Source organism: Callionymus lyra, chromosome 1 (assembly GCF_982586985.1).
Source record: "Callionymus lyra chromosome 1, fCalLyr1.hap1.1, whole genome shotgun sequence".
Classification (NCBI taxonomy): Eukaryota; Metazoa; Chordata; class Actinopteri; order Syngnathiformes; family Callionymidae; genus Callionymus; species Callionymus lyra.
Genome location: NC_141818.1, coordinates 10,930,077 through 10,948,354, shown reverse-complemented (window position 1 = coordinate 10,948,354; position 18,278 = coordinate 10,930,077). Strand labels below are relative to the sequence as shown.

The window sequence follows — 18,278 nt, the reverse complement described above, 5'->3', positions numbered from 1 at the left end:
CACAAACACATTTGTTTTTCGGAAAGAATATGTCAATATATATTTAAGCGGTTCATTCATTCATAAAAATACAAATTTTAAATATTTACTATACTATATATATTATTACATATATATTTATTCAAAATGATATATTATATACAAATATTTTCAAATTCATTATTATAAGTGTGCCTTTGATACTATACTAAATGTTTTCATATACATATATACTGTATAAATATAATTCTTAGTTGTTAGCGCGACTTCCTCAGAGCAAGAAAGTTGCGGGTACAATTCCAACTTGAGGCAACATTTCTGTGTTCTCTCCTAGTTGGATTTGGTTTACTCCTGGTACCCCAGTTTTCTTCCACAGTCCAAACAGATCAGATATTGATTGAAAAGCCTCAAATGATGTGTAGGTGTGACCCTGCAAAAATAAGCAATAAATAAATAAATAAATAATTTCTTATATAAGTTAATTATTTGTTATATAAAAAGCCTGTCCTACAGTTTAACAATTTCCATGAGATTGTTTATGGAATTGCTGATCTAACACATGCAGGAGCCAAGGTCTCAAGCAGATATTTTTTATACACAATTTGATTAATCTGTTGTTTTTTAATAGCACTAGCTAGGTTATCAACACAATGCTTTATTCATTCTCTCTTTGTAGCTTTGTGTATTTTAATAGTTCTACTTCCAGGTGAATCCGGAGGAAGCGTCGGCAGGGACGACCTCATCAGTCAGGTGACCCAGGACATCCAGACCAAGTTGCCCGAGCTCTTCGATCTGGATTTGATCCGTAAAAAAATGGGCGCCGACATCTCCCCGACGTCGGTGGTGCTCCTCCAGGAGCTGGAACGATTCAACAAACTGCTGGAGCGCATGAGACGCTCGCTGTCCGAGCTGCGGAGGGTGAGTGGGGGCGAGGCGGGAGAGCTTCTCAGAGGCTGATCCACTGTCTGGGGTCTGCAGGCTCTGCTCGGGGAGGTGGGCATGAGCGGCGAGCTGGACGAGCTTTCTCGCGCTCTCTTCAACGGACACATCCCCAACATCTGGAAGGTCCTGGCCCCCGACACCCTGAAGTCTCTGGGCAACTGGATGAGTCACTTCAGCCGTCGACACCAGCAATACAAGTCCTGGGTGAGAGAGATCACAGAGTTAGACCCCCAGACCAGGACTTGACCCGTCACTCTTCAGGTGGATCACGGGGAGCCCAAGGTCATGTGGCTGTCGGGGCTCCATATTCCGGAGTCCTACCTGACCGCCCTGGTCCAGGCAGCGTGTAGAAAGAACGGTTGGCCTCTGGATCTGTCCACCCTCTACACTCAGGTGACCCAGTACCGGAGCGAGGAGGAGATCAGTGACAAACCTGGTCAAGGTCAGCATCACATGGTGGTTTATCATGAGTACGGATGATTTCAAATGTGTTTTTGTGTCTAACAGGCTGCTTTATATCCGGGATGTACCTGGAGGGGGCGGACTGGGACGTGCAGAGAGGCTGCCTGGTCAGGTCCAAATCAAAAGTCCTGGTCACCGAGCTGCCCGTTCTTAAAGTGGTGCCCACAGAGACGCACCGGCTCAAGCTGCAGGTACGAACTGCGGACCTTTTTTTAAAAAAATGACTTCTTTGTCGCTAACGATGCGACGACTTGCCACAGAACACGCTGAGGACGCCGGTCTACACCACGTCTCTGAGGAGGAACGCCATGGGAGTGGGCTTGGTGTTCGAGGCGGACTTGTTCACCACGGAGCACATCTCTCACTGGGTCCTCCAGGGCGTCTGTTTATGTCTCAACACCGACTGAAATTGTCACTGGAATGTATAAAATCTTTTTTTGGATAAATTAAATAATAAATACTTACCACTCAGATTGGTTTTGAATTTCGCTGTTTCCCCACTAGAGGGCAGTACCTCACTCAAGACCAGATATTGAACGCAGGATTATAGAGTTACATGTTTGTATTGATTTGTATGTATAAATAAATGTTCTATTACGTTTTTTAATTTTCTGCAAATTAGTTATATAATGTATATATTTATGAACTTTAACATTATATGAAATCAAATATGATTACCTTTACTTACTTACTATTAATATTTACATATTTCAGATTTTTCTCTCAGTTCCTTATGCATCTATGAGGTATTATTTAAATAATATATTTTTTATAATACCAGTAATAACAACAACGTATTTCTTACAACAACAACAACAAAAAAGACCTTCTGGATATTTTGTTTTCATGCTGTATCTATCATGGTCAACATTACATGACAACTGTTTCTCAATTTTGATGACTCATCCTTTTTTCCACCCTCCACCCTTCTTGTGTTTATTGTCTGATGGGGAGCAGGTGGGGTCATCATTCCAGTGCAAGGTTCTCTCTGCTTTCAATAAGATGCCTTCAGTGACTGAGTGTCCTGCTGCATCTCGGGAGCTGGGAGCTAAAATGTAGAGCTGTTTTGAGTCACAAACTGAAAGTTACACTAGTGAGCAAATGTCAGGACTTTTGTTGTCCTTGAACCGGAATTGTTTTCGCATAGAAAGAGGTGACATTAGAGGCATGGTCTAGAATGGTTTATAACCCTGACTTAAACATAATAAGGCTCACACTCTCAACTCTTTCCATCCGTCTGTGTGGGCACTGAGGAGTTCAAGGTCTTCTGAGGGTTCGAAATAATTCATCCACAACTTCCTGCAGTCTGCGGCTAAATGCACCGAGGTCTTGCTTGGATTCCTAGTTCCTGTGGAAAGTTGTTTGAACACGACTCTTTCAGGAATATTCAGGAAAACATTAAATACATAAGCTAGGATTGAGAAGAGACTGATGATGGATGAGGTAAATGATGACGAGAACAGGAAAGGAGTAAGTAGGGATGACGCTCAAGATAGTTATAGATGAGACTTGTACATGAATGTTACATTTAAATATTGTAAAATTATCCAGAAACACAAAGTCCTCCTTTTAAACACGTCAACATTATATAATACAAAACTCAAAATACAAAATATTAACTGGGAAACCTCACTTACTACTTTTAAAAATCTTTCACTTGCACATCTTGAGGAAAAAGTTCAAGTTTTATTATATATTATTCAATATTTTCAATTATATGATGAAGAGTCACCACAAAAATGAGGTTACTACAGTATAAATGCATGATAAGGACTTGCATATAACCTTTAAAGTTAAATAGCTGGTCGCATAACATCCTGTGCAGAAGGACAAGGTACTTCTTAACTTCATCGTGTTTGAAAGGCAGAAATAAAAAAAGGTTCTGGAGAGAAGAGTGACAGATCTTGTTGGACTAAATATACCTCATCATGCAAAAATATTCAATCTGGGGATCTACCTAAAATACTTTGTTGTGTGCCCAAGTTAAACATCATTACTAGACTTTACTACAGGTCAGGAGGATGTTGCCTTATTCTGGAAAAAAAAAGGAATTTACCTTCAACAAATATATGGATAAAATAAACAACATGTTGGAAAAATAACGTTTGTTATTAATGAGATCAATATTGCACAGCTACCTATTTTAAAATATGTATTTTTGTTTATTCTTAATTATTTGGCTGTATGCTTTATGTCAATGTCTTTGAAATGTTTTAAAAATCTTTAAAGAAATAAAATAAAATAAAAAAAACATGACGAACTGTGGCAACCGTAGAAAATGATTGAATAAATAAATAATTTCTTATAAAAGTTAATTATTTGTTATATAAAAAGCAGGATTTATGGCCCTCCCACAGTTTGACATTTTCTGTGAGATTGTTTATTGTTCATAGAATCGCTGATCTAATACATGCAGGAGCCAAGGTCTCAAGCAGATATGTTTACACACAATTTGATTCATCTGTTGTTTTCAACCATATGCTTTATGTCAATGTCTTTGAAAATGTTTTAAAAATCTTTAAAGAAATAAAATAAAATGAAAAAAAGATGACGAACTGTGGCAACCGAGGAGGGTACATTTAAAAGAAAACCGAGGTTTTTGAAAATAAAATAAAAGGTCTAAAGTAATTTGAAACAACGGATTTGTGGACTTACCCTATTCCAAGTTTTTTTTTTAAAATTATATTATTAAACGCATAGCTTGTATTGAATGTTCAAAGTAATTCTCCAAACTGTAAATAAATGCGACTTTCTTCTTCTACTAATTAAATCAGGTGTAAAATGGCGACTGTCGTTACATGTATTTAAAAAAATATATCTATTTATTATAATGTAACAGTCGTTTAATGGTACTTATGTGGAGTTATCAGTAACAGTAAATAATAATGTATGTAATGAATGAAAATGTTGTTTATTATTTACCGTCAACCAGGATATAACGAGGGCGGGAACTCGTCACGTTTATTCGGGCTTTAACAAGCGGTTTAGTTCGCGGTTGGTCGAGGGTTGAGCGGTGACTCTGTAGGCTGAGCTTTTCTTTTTTTTCTTTAAAGCGCGAGACTATAAAAGTGTGTCCGTCAGAACCTGGTGGAGCTCGCGCTCATCGCTGCACGTGTTCTCTCCGGTCCCAACTTTATTTAAAAACCCGTCAGAGACAAGCATGAGTGGACAGTTTTAAAGAAGGTTTTTGCTGCTGCTGTGACTAGTCCCTGACATGGAGTCTGGTCACCTGGAGAGCTCGAGAAGTTCGCTGCTGTGGTCGGTGCTGGTTCTCTGGCTCGCCGCCTCCGTGGACGGAACCTGGAGGACCGGACTTTACAAGGGCTACTCGGGCGGACCTCAGGCTGGCTCGGTCTACCAGAAGAGGTCAGAACTTTTTTAATTTTTTTAAATGTTCTGTTGGCTTTTAAAACGTTTTCTCCTCCTGAGCTCATCCATCTTCCAGGTCGTATTGTCTCAGTGACACTTCCTTTTTCCTGTTGTGTTCTATTTCCACTCTTTCTCTTTGTTGTTGTCTCTGGTTCTGATCCCCCCCAAAAAACACCTTCTCACAGTTTATCCCTGAAACATGTGTGTCAGTCTGACTGTGAACCTGCACCTGTATAAACCCATGGATCACTTTTAAATACAATATTAAATCACCTTCTTATGTTCCAAACTTTTCCTCCTAAACCGTCAACAGTTAACACAAAACCACCAAACAATTTATTGTATTATTTTCTGTTATAAATGTGTTGCAGTTTAAGTGATCATCTTACCAAAAGTCAAATGCTTTACGTGTTTATATAGTCAGATTGCATTTATAAAAATGATCTTTCCAAACTATTTATTTAATTCACACGTATCCAAATAGATGAAATTGATAGAGCAAAAGATAAGTGAGCAAAAATGTTCTGGCAGTGCTGATTCCCAGATTGAAATTGCCAGAGAGAAACTACAGTTTGAATGACAGTTCTGTTTCGTATCAACCGCACTCCAGATAAAGCAGAGATTCTTGATTTTAAAAAAAGTCACATCGGATTAGTGTTGCGGTGACATCTTACCATAGCCGGCCAAAACGATGAGGAAATTCATTTTCTATTCAAGTATTTTTCTTTTGATCACAAATCCATTTCGAAATTTGACAAAAATGAATCAATACTCTGAATACTGCCAAGATTATGCACCTTTAAATAATCTGAATAATTCTTGGTCACTGGCCCCTGAGCAGAGTCACCTGACTGTTATAAACCACCAGCGCTTCCACTCCAGCTTCCCTTGGATCTGAAAGATGCTTTTCTCATCCAACAAATATTTATGTTGTCAGCCTCGGTAACCGTTTTGTGTGTGTGGTCGTGTTGGGCGTGTGTGTGGCCCTGAGACTGATCACTCCTGGGCACGTCCAGGTGGCTTTATGGGGCCCCCCCAAGCCCCACTTCCCTGCTACTCCGCCCGCTCCTCTCCCCTGTCGCTCATGGCCAGAGGTTCGTGGACGTGTTTAGTAAACACCGGCAGCTGGAGCCTGACCACATCTGGAGAGGTTTGGAGAAAGGGAGAGGATGAGTTTACAGTGGGCTTGTTGCTGTTTGTAAGTGGAGACATTTTTGCATTGGTAGATGGTGTCGGGGGGGGATGTCCAGGGGTCAGCGGGTTTGAGGGGAGCGGAGTGGAAACTCTCGGTCCACCTGCTGTCTAGACCCATCTGCCTCTGTGGTGTTTGGAAACAAACACTGTTGATGGGGGGGTGTCTTGTCTTTTGTTTGGGAATCTCCTCTTTTGGCAGAAGAATATTATATGGTAGCTTATCAATATATAGATATATCACAAGACCTAAGATGTTTACTGTGTCGTTGATGATTATATATATCTGTCCTTAAAGGGTGCATAAACTCGGTACATAGAGGCTTCATTTCTCGTCTCATCGGGTTCTTTATCTTCCCCTGGAGGACTCGTCACTTGTCTGACAGACGGCCTGATCCCCGAGGACGCCCTCATTCCTCATCCATCTTACCCGGGAACTTATTTTCAAAGCGGAGGGATTCCACTACATAAACTGATTATGGCAGCAAAGATTGATCACAAGTTGACATAAAACTATAGTTTCTCAAGAATAAATCTATTAATCGTCTATTAAAAGTTTTGCCCTACCTGTCCTGAATCAAACCTTGGAAAAAAAACAACAACGTTCTTGCGCAAAAGCGATGCCGTCGTCAGTACACAAGCTAAAGTCCGTGTTGTTGTAACTTATCCGTGGCCCTCTGGGAAGCGTGCTCTGGCGCTTCACTCAATAACTCTTCCATTACCCAACACCATTCATCAATCTCCATCACAGGGGCCTCGTACGTCCTTTCCCAAAGGGGGTTTAATTATTCATGTGGTCCTTCATACCAACCAAACACTCAGTGACACTTCTGATGGCCTCATACTGCAATCCCACCCTTGGCACCATTTGTCACCGAAGGTTGAAAGACACGCACACAGACCTCAACAGCTTGGCAGTCGATTCTACTCAGTGCACAATACTAATTTATAGAGAGTGTATTAGCAAGAATCTGTTGGTAGGATATGTATCACGATATATGGGCAACATACAATATATTGCAATACATTGTTATGCTGTAGGAACAAGGAGATAGTAGTAGTATTGTCCGAGTACTTGATTCTAGTGTTGCAGAATAACACACAACATTACTTTTGATGGAGTCTTAACAGATTTTATTTGTTTAAAAATATAAATGCCCAAACATCAGCTTTAAAAACTTCGACTGTATCCTCTCATCCTCAGTCGTCTCCAGGATATCATTGTTCCTTGAGCTGTGGAGGATGACAAAAAATCAAACGTGATCCATAAAATAACTATGATAAACTATGACCAGGTCGAGAAAATTATATAAAATAAATATATATTTCCAAATTTATACAGTGCTTTTAAGTATCAATACGGTATTTTGAAAAATACATTTCAATGTTTAAGAATATCATTATTTGTTCCACCTCCACTTGTTGACATTGTCGGGAAGAAGAGATTTGACGTAAACTCATGGTGAACACAGACTTCTGTTTAGCTTCAGGGGCAGAGAAACACTTACCTGTGTATACTCTTTCAACAGATGACCTGAGGTGGTCTCCTCTTATTGTGAGGAATCCATCACCCATTGATCTGTAGTTTCCCTGTAGCACACATGGAGGACAGCGCTCATCCTTCAACATTCAAATAACATTTACTTCACTCCTGCCAACTCTTGTCCTGTGACAGGTCACGCAATATTTTCGACATTTCCAATTTTGGCTGTGACTTTCATCTTGGTTAGGAGAGAAAAATCCCTTCTTTTCTCCCCTTGTGGTCTTTGTGTTTTCTTTTGGACAGTGAAATGTCCAAAAAATGTTTTGCTAGGTTGCCAGGTTTGTATAATAATAATACTACTACTAATAATAGTAGTAGTAAGAGACACTTAAATATAAAAGAGAAAAACTCAAATTAAAGTCATTTTCACATTTCTTCCTTGGCAAAGGCAGCAACACGAGCGAAGTCCAAGAACTCGTCGTAACTTTTCAGAATTTTCGTCCCAACTGCTGACTTCCAGAGAGGAGTGATGATTTATTTAGCTTTGGGTCCAGCAGTCTTGAGTGTGGCATGTGTGCCGAGACCTGATACTCGCCAAAGGACCTGCTCTTGTACTTTTACCAGCGAAACATCACAACGTCGCTGAGTTTTACACCTCGTAACACAAAGGCAGTTAAAGTCAGAAAGAAAGGTGTTGACTGGGGAGCATTCAGGGAATGAGACCCGGAGCCAAGCACCTGTGGTCTGTAATATTTTGCGTCGGAGATCTCTTCAACAAAGACGGTTATGAACTCTTTTGCTTTTAATTGTGTCTCTCTCGTGTCCAGCAGAGACGTTGAGCGAACGTTAATAGATTTGAAGCCTCTGGCTCCGAGTACATCAAAGCACTGTATCCTTAGATAAACAGAGGGGAGTTTTTTACAAGCCATGCAGGTACTACAGGTGGAGGTTGTTAAGCTATGTGGGAAACTGTGATCTGATGTTGGCACATCCAATAAAGCAGCGGTCGGTATTTCCTCTTTGCTAATTGTATAAGCACAATGTAAAGAGACGGCTGTAAAGTCCAAGGTGAGGCTGGTTCCCGTGTGAAGCCCGGCCCTCTCAGCATGGGAAGAGTCTGGTGTTTGTCTTCAGGGTCTGCTGGAAGCCACACTTGCCATGCTCGTCCCATACGATGACCACAGCCTCCGTATGGCTTCACGGTTGCACGGTTATGTCAAATTTGAAAAATGTTATTTTGTGAATGTTTCACACAGATGTGCGTCTATATGAGTCCTAAGAGTCACAAAGCGACGCGTACAAATGGCTAGAAAAAACACACTGACTTTTCTCTCTCTATTATCCAAGAGTCTCCTGTTGATTGCGGGGCTTACATTAAACTACTTAATATTTCAATATCCCTTTGTTTAATCTACAAACTTTTATTTTACCACATTTATTTTAACATGTAAACTCAACAGTCTCTCAGTAGCAGAGTCCTGAACAGCTCCCTAGTGCTTTGCCGCCCAGCCATCCAATCATAGCTGGTGATCACTTTTGACATAGCAACATAGAGGTAGAATTTAAATATTTATAGCGACCAATGGGTCATCACTAAATATAGCAGTGTGTAGAAAGGCATCACAGGAGTTACTGATGAGTTGGCACTGTAAGAAGGGAGGGTTCGGTAGATTCTGTGGTTATGTTCAACTTTTCCTGTTCAAATGAAATACTTTTTTAGAAAGAAATGGACAATTTTAAGGAGATTTACCGTTCCTAACTGCAACTACCTACCATATATTTTTATATGTAATACCATTTGCAAAAAAAAAAAAGGTGAAACCGCATCAACTGAACCGCCACGGTACACTGAAAACATGAATTACTTTACGAATCACACATGGAATCCTTCCTGATTCACCAACACATCTTTATTATCCCTCTTGTTCCATCCATTTGCAAAGGACTACCAGGATCCTCATCACTGAATGATGCAGATGAAGTCTAGTGGATGTGTCCTGAAGGAACAGAAGAGGTGTATTTGTGTGGTACAACCACAACATGTGGTGATGATTAATGGCTATGGGTTCAGGGCTACATTGCCTCCTCTGCCTTTGGCATTTTCCTTGCGTATACATCGTCTCTCACACACACACAAACATATGGTCCCACATATTGACAAACAGACTTCAGTGGGGACCTCCCCCCTCAAACACCCCCCCCCCCCCCAAACTCCCCACTCTTGCTTAAATGTTGGCATCAGAACACACAGGGATTAAATCTGTGCTCCCACTGTTTCCTTTGTGGTTTATTCTAGCCTCCATCTCCTTCTCTTCATCTGTTGGAAGTGTAAACCTAAAGCGCAGTACTTATACACCGCGCTCCCCCCATCGTCATAAGACCATGATCATGGTGTCTGGAGTCGTTATTGTTGTTTGAGTAACATATGGTTGCTCCAGAAAACACTTTCCATTGAAAGGAGACAAAAGTCTTCCCTAAGGCGCCTGAAGAAATGCCGTCTTTGTCCATGGAAACGTTATTTTTATTATTTCCATAGTGAGATTTACAAATAAACTTGAAGGTCAAAAAGATGAAGACTAACTTATCGCTTAGGGTTGTAGAGTGGTTGCAGGTTCAATCCCAGCTCCAGTTATGATCGTGTCTTTGTGTCCCAGAGCAAGACCCTTAACCCCGATTGCTGCTGATGGCGCGATGCGTCGCAGCCTACTCCCGTCAGTGTGTGATGGCATGAATGGGTGACAAAGTGTAAAGTGCCTTGAGTGATAAACAAGCAGAGAAAAGCACTATTTAAGTCAGAACCTTAAGTAAACATCACTTCAAAGAGGGCCTGAGGTCCTCATTTCTTATCACTGTCATCCTTTTATTAAGTTGCGTAAACAGAGTTTGTTATTTTACAGTGTAGAACATCAACTTGACTCTTTAGCGTTCATATTACGCAAGTAGTTTTCGCTGTTATTACTAATATTTTGTGCAGTGTTTTTACCATATGTGTCACATTGAAATCATTTCCTTTATATAAAACAGTTTGTGACTACTGTGTACGGAACTATTTCAAAATAAAAAGAAATTGGAAACATAATGTTTTGTTATCAAACCCTACTTATAGTAATGGACAGGCTTACAGTACTGACTGGCTAAGAAATATACCAGTTTATCCAACCATTTTCACTGCATCCAGTCTGGATCTTTTTCTCGTGTGCTTTTTTATCTCCACATAAATATATTTCTAAATCCGATCCCATACAGTCATGTTGACAATGGTTAGAAATAGATCTTGGTGAAACATGTGTTGACATGCAACGAGTGTAGTTTACATACTTCTTTGATCAGAAGACGCTACAACTATAGTGACGTTACATTGTAACAGATGCATCAGTGGAGCTGATCTCTCTATAGCTGCTCACAGTAGAAGAACAAATACACTGTTGTGTTGTGAATGTCCTGATCTCGCTGTTTTTGCTTAGGTCATCTTGTTTGGACCAAAAAATAATTGTGTTTTAAAAGTGTTTCAACTGGAAAACTGAAAATGCGCTTTGGGCCATTTTCCGCCCGAAAATTTCCATTGGCCGAATTTCTGGTGCTTCCCTAATAAAACCCCTTTAAATGGTGCTGAATGTTTCAGACTGTTTAAAAAGTGGATCCTAATGAAACCAGGCATAAGCAGAACTAAAAAAAACAGTGAGATAGTAGATTCTATCTCTAAATTCTTGAAAGTGTTGCAACAGTTTTAAACGCGACCCCCGCTCGACTCGCTCTCACCATCTATCATATCAGCAATCAAATCTTGACCTCTGACCTCTTCACTTTCTTTCCACTCCATCAGGTCATCTTGTTTACAAGCGCACTCATGTCAGATAGTGTCCATCAAAGCCTGCGTGAAAACAAAAGTTCCACCTCTCATCTCAGTATGGGACCTGGTCTCCTCTCCCGCGGAGCAACATGCAAATAGCTGTGTGATAGTGGAAAGCAGTGTAAATACGACCACACAATGCACTTCTGCAAGTCTTTGGGATGATTAAAACCATGTAAACACCATAAAGAGTTTTCAAACAAAAGAGTTGGGGGAGGAGAGGAAGGAGTGCAGAGCTGCGGGAAGACAACAGTGGATTGAATGTGGCTGCATGGCTAATTTACTTTTGTTAGTGTACAATGGGACTGAAAAGAACAGTGGATTCATTTGAAAGCTGAAAGAACTTCCTTGAATAAATGAATTTGTTTTCATACATATTCTTCAACAATGCTCTGTCTTCTATTCATCAATTCTTCCCCTTTTTGTTTTTTTCATCAGGAACTGGTGCTCTCACACGGTCACCAAGACGGTCACTTGTCAGGTCCAGAATGGGACGATCCTGCAGCGGGTCTACCAGTCCTGTCGCTGGCCACAGGGATGCACAGGTGGCAGGTGAGACGCCATGCAAGGATAGAACCACCTTGAATCTAATGTTGTAATGTGATATTATATCTAATGTTAGAGATATCACGGAGTCACTGACCAATCTTTGATGTTAACCGTTGTTGTTTATAAAAATAATAAAACAATAATCATTGGTAAACATTAACTTATTGTGTCTTATTTTCATACAAAAAATAACTTACTTTTATTCAGTGATTCGCACACATTTGCAATGGTTACCGATTCACCTTCAAAATCAATATAAATGTATGAAGATAAATTGTATTTGAAGTCACAAAGCAAGGTGTCCCTGAATAGTATACATAACTATAATTTTGAAGTCACAAACAGTTCTTGGACTAATCCTGGTTTGTAATACTTTAATTCAACTGATGTTGACAGAGAAGAGTCTTTTTCCGTCTGTTGCTTCTTCGGCTGGAGAGCACGCCGGGGGAGTTCATGCACTCTGATTGGTCAAAGTGGCCCGCCCATTATGACAGACCCTGCTTTTCAGCCCGCAAGTGCTAATGTTAGTTAGATTTGTGCACTCGCAGCATTGGATTCCATATACATTTGAAAACCTGTAGCTGTTGATTTTCAATTAGCACGACAGAAATCATGAAGTAGCTAAAACAAAAAAATCTTCAAGTTCAACTCTTAGAACACTTTGGTGTTGGTGACCTTGAATTCAGAGTTACTTAAATTCATGGAGACCTCCCTCTGATTTACCTTATGTGACTCCTACAATGTCATGTTTACACTCAATACAAACTGAAATTCTCCCGTGTGGAGGATGGATTAAGAGTTGGAGATGTTAAAATGACAAAAAAAAAAAAAAAGCCGCAGACAGGATTGTTGTCTTAACGTCAACGTATAAAAATACGTTCAAAGCCCTTGAAAAACATTCAGCTTCGAGCCAAGCAGCTGTAATAATTCCTATGCATACTTGTATGCTCCGAGTATGTGCAGGTGTTTCACTGTTTCCTCTTTCCTTGCAGCTACAAGACTGTGGTCAGGCCGTCTTACAAAATGGTGTACCGCACGGTGACCTCCCTGGAATGGAAGTGTTGTCCGGGTTTCAGCGGCGGCGCCTGTGAAGAAGGTACGTTCAAGGAGGCTTCAAAGATATTATTATACTCAAAAGAAAATCTCCATCCTGTTCCTACTATTTCACCTGTGAACTCTTAGGGTCACGTCTAGTACCCTCCTGAGCACCGCAGTAGAGCTGGTCGATGTGACGTACAGTACAAGTGTAGACGCAGTACTTGAGCTAACATAAAGCCGCCACTGTCTTCTAAATGAAGTCAAGAAACCAGATCCTCTCGGACCTCTGCTTTGGTCAGATACCGTGTCTCCACCTTGTTAATCACTTCTTGTGTTCGCTCGTTGATATTTAAAGGTGGGTTTTATATTTCACAAGCCGATAGTGGCTGGAAAATGTCAAATACTGCTGCTTGTTCTGCGAGTCCAGTAGCCCAACACTCACACGCTGCATAATGACTTCCCCTGGCACCGGCCCCCACGTCCGAGCCGTCTGGGACGAAGGGTGGAGTGTCTGTTTGCGCCGGGACCCAAAACTTCACTGGGTGTAACGTAAATCATCAGCCAGTGTTACACAAAGAACAATAAATGTTTACAGTGGACTAAGTGTTTTTTTTTTTTTGGAAACTGAAGTTTTCACACTGGATTGTTTTCGTCCTTCACCGGCTCTCAATGCGAACTCATCACACTCACGGCCTGAATAATGGTGTTTAGCTAACAAAGGAAAAGCAGCACTTAAGCAAACAGGGAGGAAATTATCCAATTAAGTTGTTGCTGGAGGAGATTCCCCCCCAGTTGTCATGGCAGTGGGGGGCTGTTGAGCCAGCAGGGATGCTGGGATTAGCCACTTATCTAAGCGTTGTTCCGGGTGGTTCAGATCACGAGCGGAGTTGAAGTGACAGCTTCTATTCACAGTCTTGCTGTGCAGCAGCGTGAATGACGTCCAGCACTTCAATCCTCTACGACTGCATGAGCTGAATATCATATCTTAAGTCATGTCTGTTCACTGGTGTGAGGCTGTGTCACATCATCACAAGTAGAAAAACCCATTTCCCTGCCATTTCATTGAAGTAAAAAGCAAAACCAAGTCTGCAAATCCCTGCAAAGCGTTGCTTCCTCTACGCTCATAAATCTCAATTACCAAACACCGGATGTTGATTTCCTTCAAGACTTTACTAAATGTTGGCGATGTATATTTCCTCCCATCAATTGTTTGGCTCCGCTCGTCTGATTCTCTTAGCCTGGAAAAAGTGAGTAATGTCATTAAGTATCCCACTTCAGACGCTTTGGTTTCTGTCATCTGGCGCGTGAAGTAACCCAACCAGGCCTAGTTCTGCGCGGCTGGTCGCCTCAGGAAATACAAATAATTACAAAAAAACATATCGTCTATAGTTGGAGAAGTTGGAGAATGACATTCAATTAAAACATTTCATCTTAATTTTATCTTCCATAAATGATAAATGAAATAATAAATGAATAAACTAATCATTCATTGTTGTATACATGGCATAAAATATTTATTCTGAACTAATTATTACCATTATACTAACACGACTGTGCCAACAAAGTGTTCACCCTAAAAAAATGTTTATTAAAGGTTATTATGTGCTACCTATTGAAACATGTTTTCAAATTAAATGATTTAAAAATGTGTTTCCATTTAATAGAATTTAAAGTTGGATGTTACGACCAAAAGAAACTAAAACACTTCAGTTTATTTTTCACTTTGTTTGTCTCGGTGTTGTATTGACCTTTTAGCATATTTTTTTATTGAGTATTGTTTTGATTGTTTAAGCGCTTTGTGACCCTGGTCTGGAAAAGCGCTTTACAAATATAAATGACTTACTTACAAATGTTGAAATGAACTCATGATTGACACCTCTTTATCTGCCATTCAGTTTTAAGTATATATTAAAGATTAAAAGCATGAAAATTATGTTGTAATTGCCTGTGATTCTACCTCTAGAATGACTGGCTACGATTCGCCTCCTCGTCCCCTCTGATGATAAACTAAATCGTCTGTCGTTGATGAATTATTTTGAGATAAGTGAGTCTCTGTCTGACTCGTATCACTCTCCCGAATAAATCCCCCCCTTCAACAAATCATCCGTCTGCTCTTTTAGTTTTGAGAAAATCAGTGTGACGCTGTCATCGGCTCTTTGAATGGCCTGCCCCGGATTGAACTGCCAAACCAAACATTACATCACGCATCAGCCGATAAAGCAGCGTTCCCTCATCAGAGCAAGATAACCGGCACCTTTCACACTCGCTCTGCTTCTTCTGCCTCCTCGCTTGACCTCAGGACCTGGCTGGAATTCCAGGCTGTCGATGTAATTACTGGGTCCTAATTGTTTTGTGAGAGGTTCGGGAGATATTGTCTTACTCCTGGACCAGGACCACAATGGTCTTTATCTCTGATTGAGTCTGAGGGAAGGGGGGGAAAAAAAACGTAAGTATTAACAGATGCGGCACTTTTTATAGCGCCAGAAATGGGTTTTTAATCTAGTCTGGGTTGTTTTTGGATTCCTAGTAAATAGATGTTTGTTTTCTGATCAGCACAACTTGAAATACAATTAGTCCTGGTGATTTGGAAATGAATATTCAAGTGACATGAGGGTGAGTAGAAAATTTGAACTCCGTGTGAATTAATATTTGGAGAATTTTAGGAGTAATCAGTTTCTTTTAAGAGTTACTAGCATAACTGCATTTCCATATGACAGTCGCGGATGGAGCCCACTATTCTTCGTCAAAAAATATATATAAATACCTCAATGCTGGTCGTCTATAACGTCCCGGGTAGGACATGAGGAATCGTTCTGGAAATAAAAGAATACGTTAAAATGTTGTTTTGTAAAGTCTCAAAAAACTGGAAAATTGAACCTATTTTCGTTTTAGAAGGTAGTAAAAAATCAACGTCTCTGAAAATGGCAAATAATGTCTTAAAATCATAGTTTAATATCTGGCGGATCATGTGAATGGAAATAAATGTTTGCCTAAATGTTGAAAACGTTGTTTTCTGAAATCTTAAAAAAAAGGGAAAATGTATTTTTTGTCACAGAAAGTTGTAATGATGGCGTGAAATATATTTCTATTTTAAGATTGTTTGTACTAGTAAATCTCAGTGTCTCAGGGTAAATCCTGAGACACTGAGAAGCTTTTAATTTAGACTTTATTTATTTTTTTGCAACAATTTCCTCATGTTGGTGTTTCAATGCAAGTAAAGTAAATTAAAAAGTTCAAAGAGTTGAGTGCTGGTTTGTAAACGTCATATGGACATACATTGCTGCCTGTAACTGCAAAAAGAAACGGGTTACTCTTAAAATAATCCCAACCTTTATTCAACATGAGGTTGAGTAGAAAATGATTTTGAATTAATTCCTTAACTGCTCTTGAAATGTACAGACGGTTCATTTCTGTCCTGATTTGAATTGAACTTTCAATGGAAGCAGCTTATCGCAGGAGGGGGTTGCACTGCACCAAAACATGTGCGGGGGGGGGGACGTTGACTTGAATTAGCACGGCTGTCAAAGCTTTGCCACAGGGGGGTCCCCAACTAACCATATCAGCCGAGCGGAGATTGCCTTTTTTTTGGGTCCCATTTACAGTATAGCTCGCAGGCATAAGACTTTCTGTCTGTAATAAGCCGCAGAAATGTAATCTGTGTTTTCACAGCTCAGCACAGCTTATCACCGGCCTACATGCTAAACCCGCTGCTTTCAACATCAGTCGACTGCAGCCTGCCATTAGCCGGAGAAGAGTGGGTGTGTGTGCGTTCGTGCCGTTGTATCTGTCTGCCAGAGTGGATGTGTGGGTGGAGAGGCGAGGTGTCGAGGATTTGTACAGTGAAGGATGCAGCTGTTCGCCGTGATTAGGTGCTTTAATGACAGAAGACTTTAGGAGCTGTGAGTGGAGGTACCCCAGCCTCAGGTGAAAGGTCAGCCTGGTGGAACTGCCGCAGGTGACCCGCACCCCGCCCCCCTCTTCTCCACCTAAACACCAGAGCAGCGCCATCAAAATACGAACGCTGCAGAAACGTTTCATTCGGATCCGCCGCCTGATGGTTAACACAGGTGTTCCATACTATTCTTACTCCGGCTCGGCTTCATTCACAAAAAAGTGCTGCATCTGCATCCACGCCCAGTGTATTTATGCACTCACCATGAGATGAAGGATGCATAAATCACCGGCGCGAGGAAAGGCAGACAGCCAGCGGGGCTCGACGGCCAGAGCAGCTGATATTTGCGGTTATGTCGATGGAAAGTGCCGAGACCAAATTGGAAGCAGCTGAAGAGAAGTTTGCGGATGAGCTCAGACTTGGGAACGTCCAGCTCGTGAAAAGTTCAGCTCTCGAGGGACCTGTCGTAGCAACTATTAATTAACGCTGATGAAATGACTCAATTGAAGGAGGGGGTTTTCTTTTCTTTTTTTTTTACCTCTCAAGTTGACTCGTTTGATAATAGAACGATGCTGCAGAGCCAGACTGTTGGTCGTCGAAGTCGTTCAATATTCAAAGAAAACATCAGCGTGCATACAAATTTCATTGTCTCAGCTTTTACCGAGTTTTATTCGTTTTTTTTGTGTCGTTATTGTGCAACCATCACTCACAAAAATTGAAAGTACAGACGTCTTGGGGCGTTTTTTTTCAGTGCCTGTGCGTTTGAGTGATGTCTTTTCATTGTGGGCAAGGGACTTTAAAAGTGTGTTGTTTACGTACAGCAGTGACAACCCACACAACAAGACTGACAATGGCACAATTAAAGCGACCCAAACACGCAGTGAGTTGAGTCGGGAAGGGTTTTTTAACGTGAAGCTTTTAAGAGGAGCCTGGTTAAAAATAGATGTATGCTTGAATGAGTGAATTTAAAAGAGGCAGTGAAGTAAATTTCCATGTTTAACCTTGAATCCAAGTTGAGTTTTATGTCTTTGGCTCCTGGACTAGAAGTGCTTCTTCTGTTTCTGATTTATTTATAATTTCCCCGAGATTTCCCCCCTGAAGAAGGCTGAAAACGTTTTATTCCTGCAGTGAAAAAGTAACAAAGCAGAAAGTCCCAAATAAAAAACCCTCTCAGATGAAGAAACACTTTGACACACACTCACACACACACAGATGCACAATGTCAGCTGCAGTGCTCTATCCCTGTCCCGAATAAAGTGAAACAGACTCTCCTTTCCAAGTGTCCAAGTAGGTTCCAGCAGCTTGATATCTTCATCCAAGGCTAATAATAATATAATAACACTTTTCAAGGATGCAATTAAGAGAGGGATGAGTTGAAGGATGAATATGTGGTTAGATATTTGCAGAGAGTTATTAGGCAAGACTTGGTTGTAAAGAGTTGATATGTTGAGATGCTGATAACAGACTAGAGAAATGACAGAAGGTGCAACTATCAAACAAATACTCTATACTATGTATTTAAG

General features: G+C 40.6%; 2 protein-coding genes across 5 annotated transcripts in view; both read left to right on the top strand.

Annotated features, from left to right (window-relative positions):
• Positions 1 to 1,854, top strand: part of dnah10 (dynein axonemal heavy chain 10) — a 32,718-nt gene extending 30,864 nt beyond the window's left edge. Inside the window, exons 74-78 of the mRNA XM_087779194.1 lie at positions 686 to 897; positions 958 to 1,125; positions 1,183 to 1,363; positions 1,429 to 1,574; positions 1,644 to 1,854. Of these exons, the coding sequence (XP_087635320.1) occupies positions 686 to 897; positions 958 to 1,125; positions 1,183 to 1,363; positions 1,429 to 1,574; positions 1,644 to 1,790 (854 nt within the window). The 3' untranslated portion in view covers positions 1,791 to 1,854. The remainder of the gene's footprint in view (positions 1 to 685; positions 898 to 957; positions 1,126 to 1,182; positions 1,364 to 1,428; positions 1,575 to 1,643) is intronic.
• A 2,608-nt stretch (positions 1,855 to 4,462) lies between these two features.
• The window catches only part of emid1 (EMI domain containing 1), a 47,216-nt gene continuing 33,400 nt past the window's right edge, over positions 4,463 to 18,278 (top strand). The window contains exons 1-3 of one of the 4 annotated variants that reach the window (XM_087792824.1): positions 4,463 to 4,749; positions 11,715 to 11,828; positions 12,818 to 12,921. In XM_087792824.1, coding sequence (XP_087648950.1) covers positions 4,598 to 4,749; positions 11,715 to 11,828; positions 12,818 to 12,921 — 370 coding nt within the window. In that variant the 5' untranslated portion in view covers positions 4,463 to 4,597. The remainder of the gene's footprint in view (positions 4,750 to 11,714; positions 11,829 to 12,817; positions 12,922 to 18,278) is intronic. The other 3 variants (XM_087792813.1, XM_087792804.1, XM_087792833.1) reach the window with 3 other exon arrangements.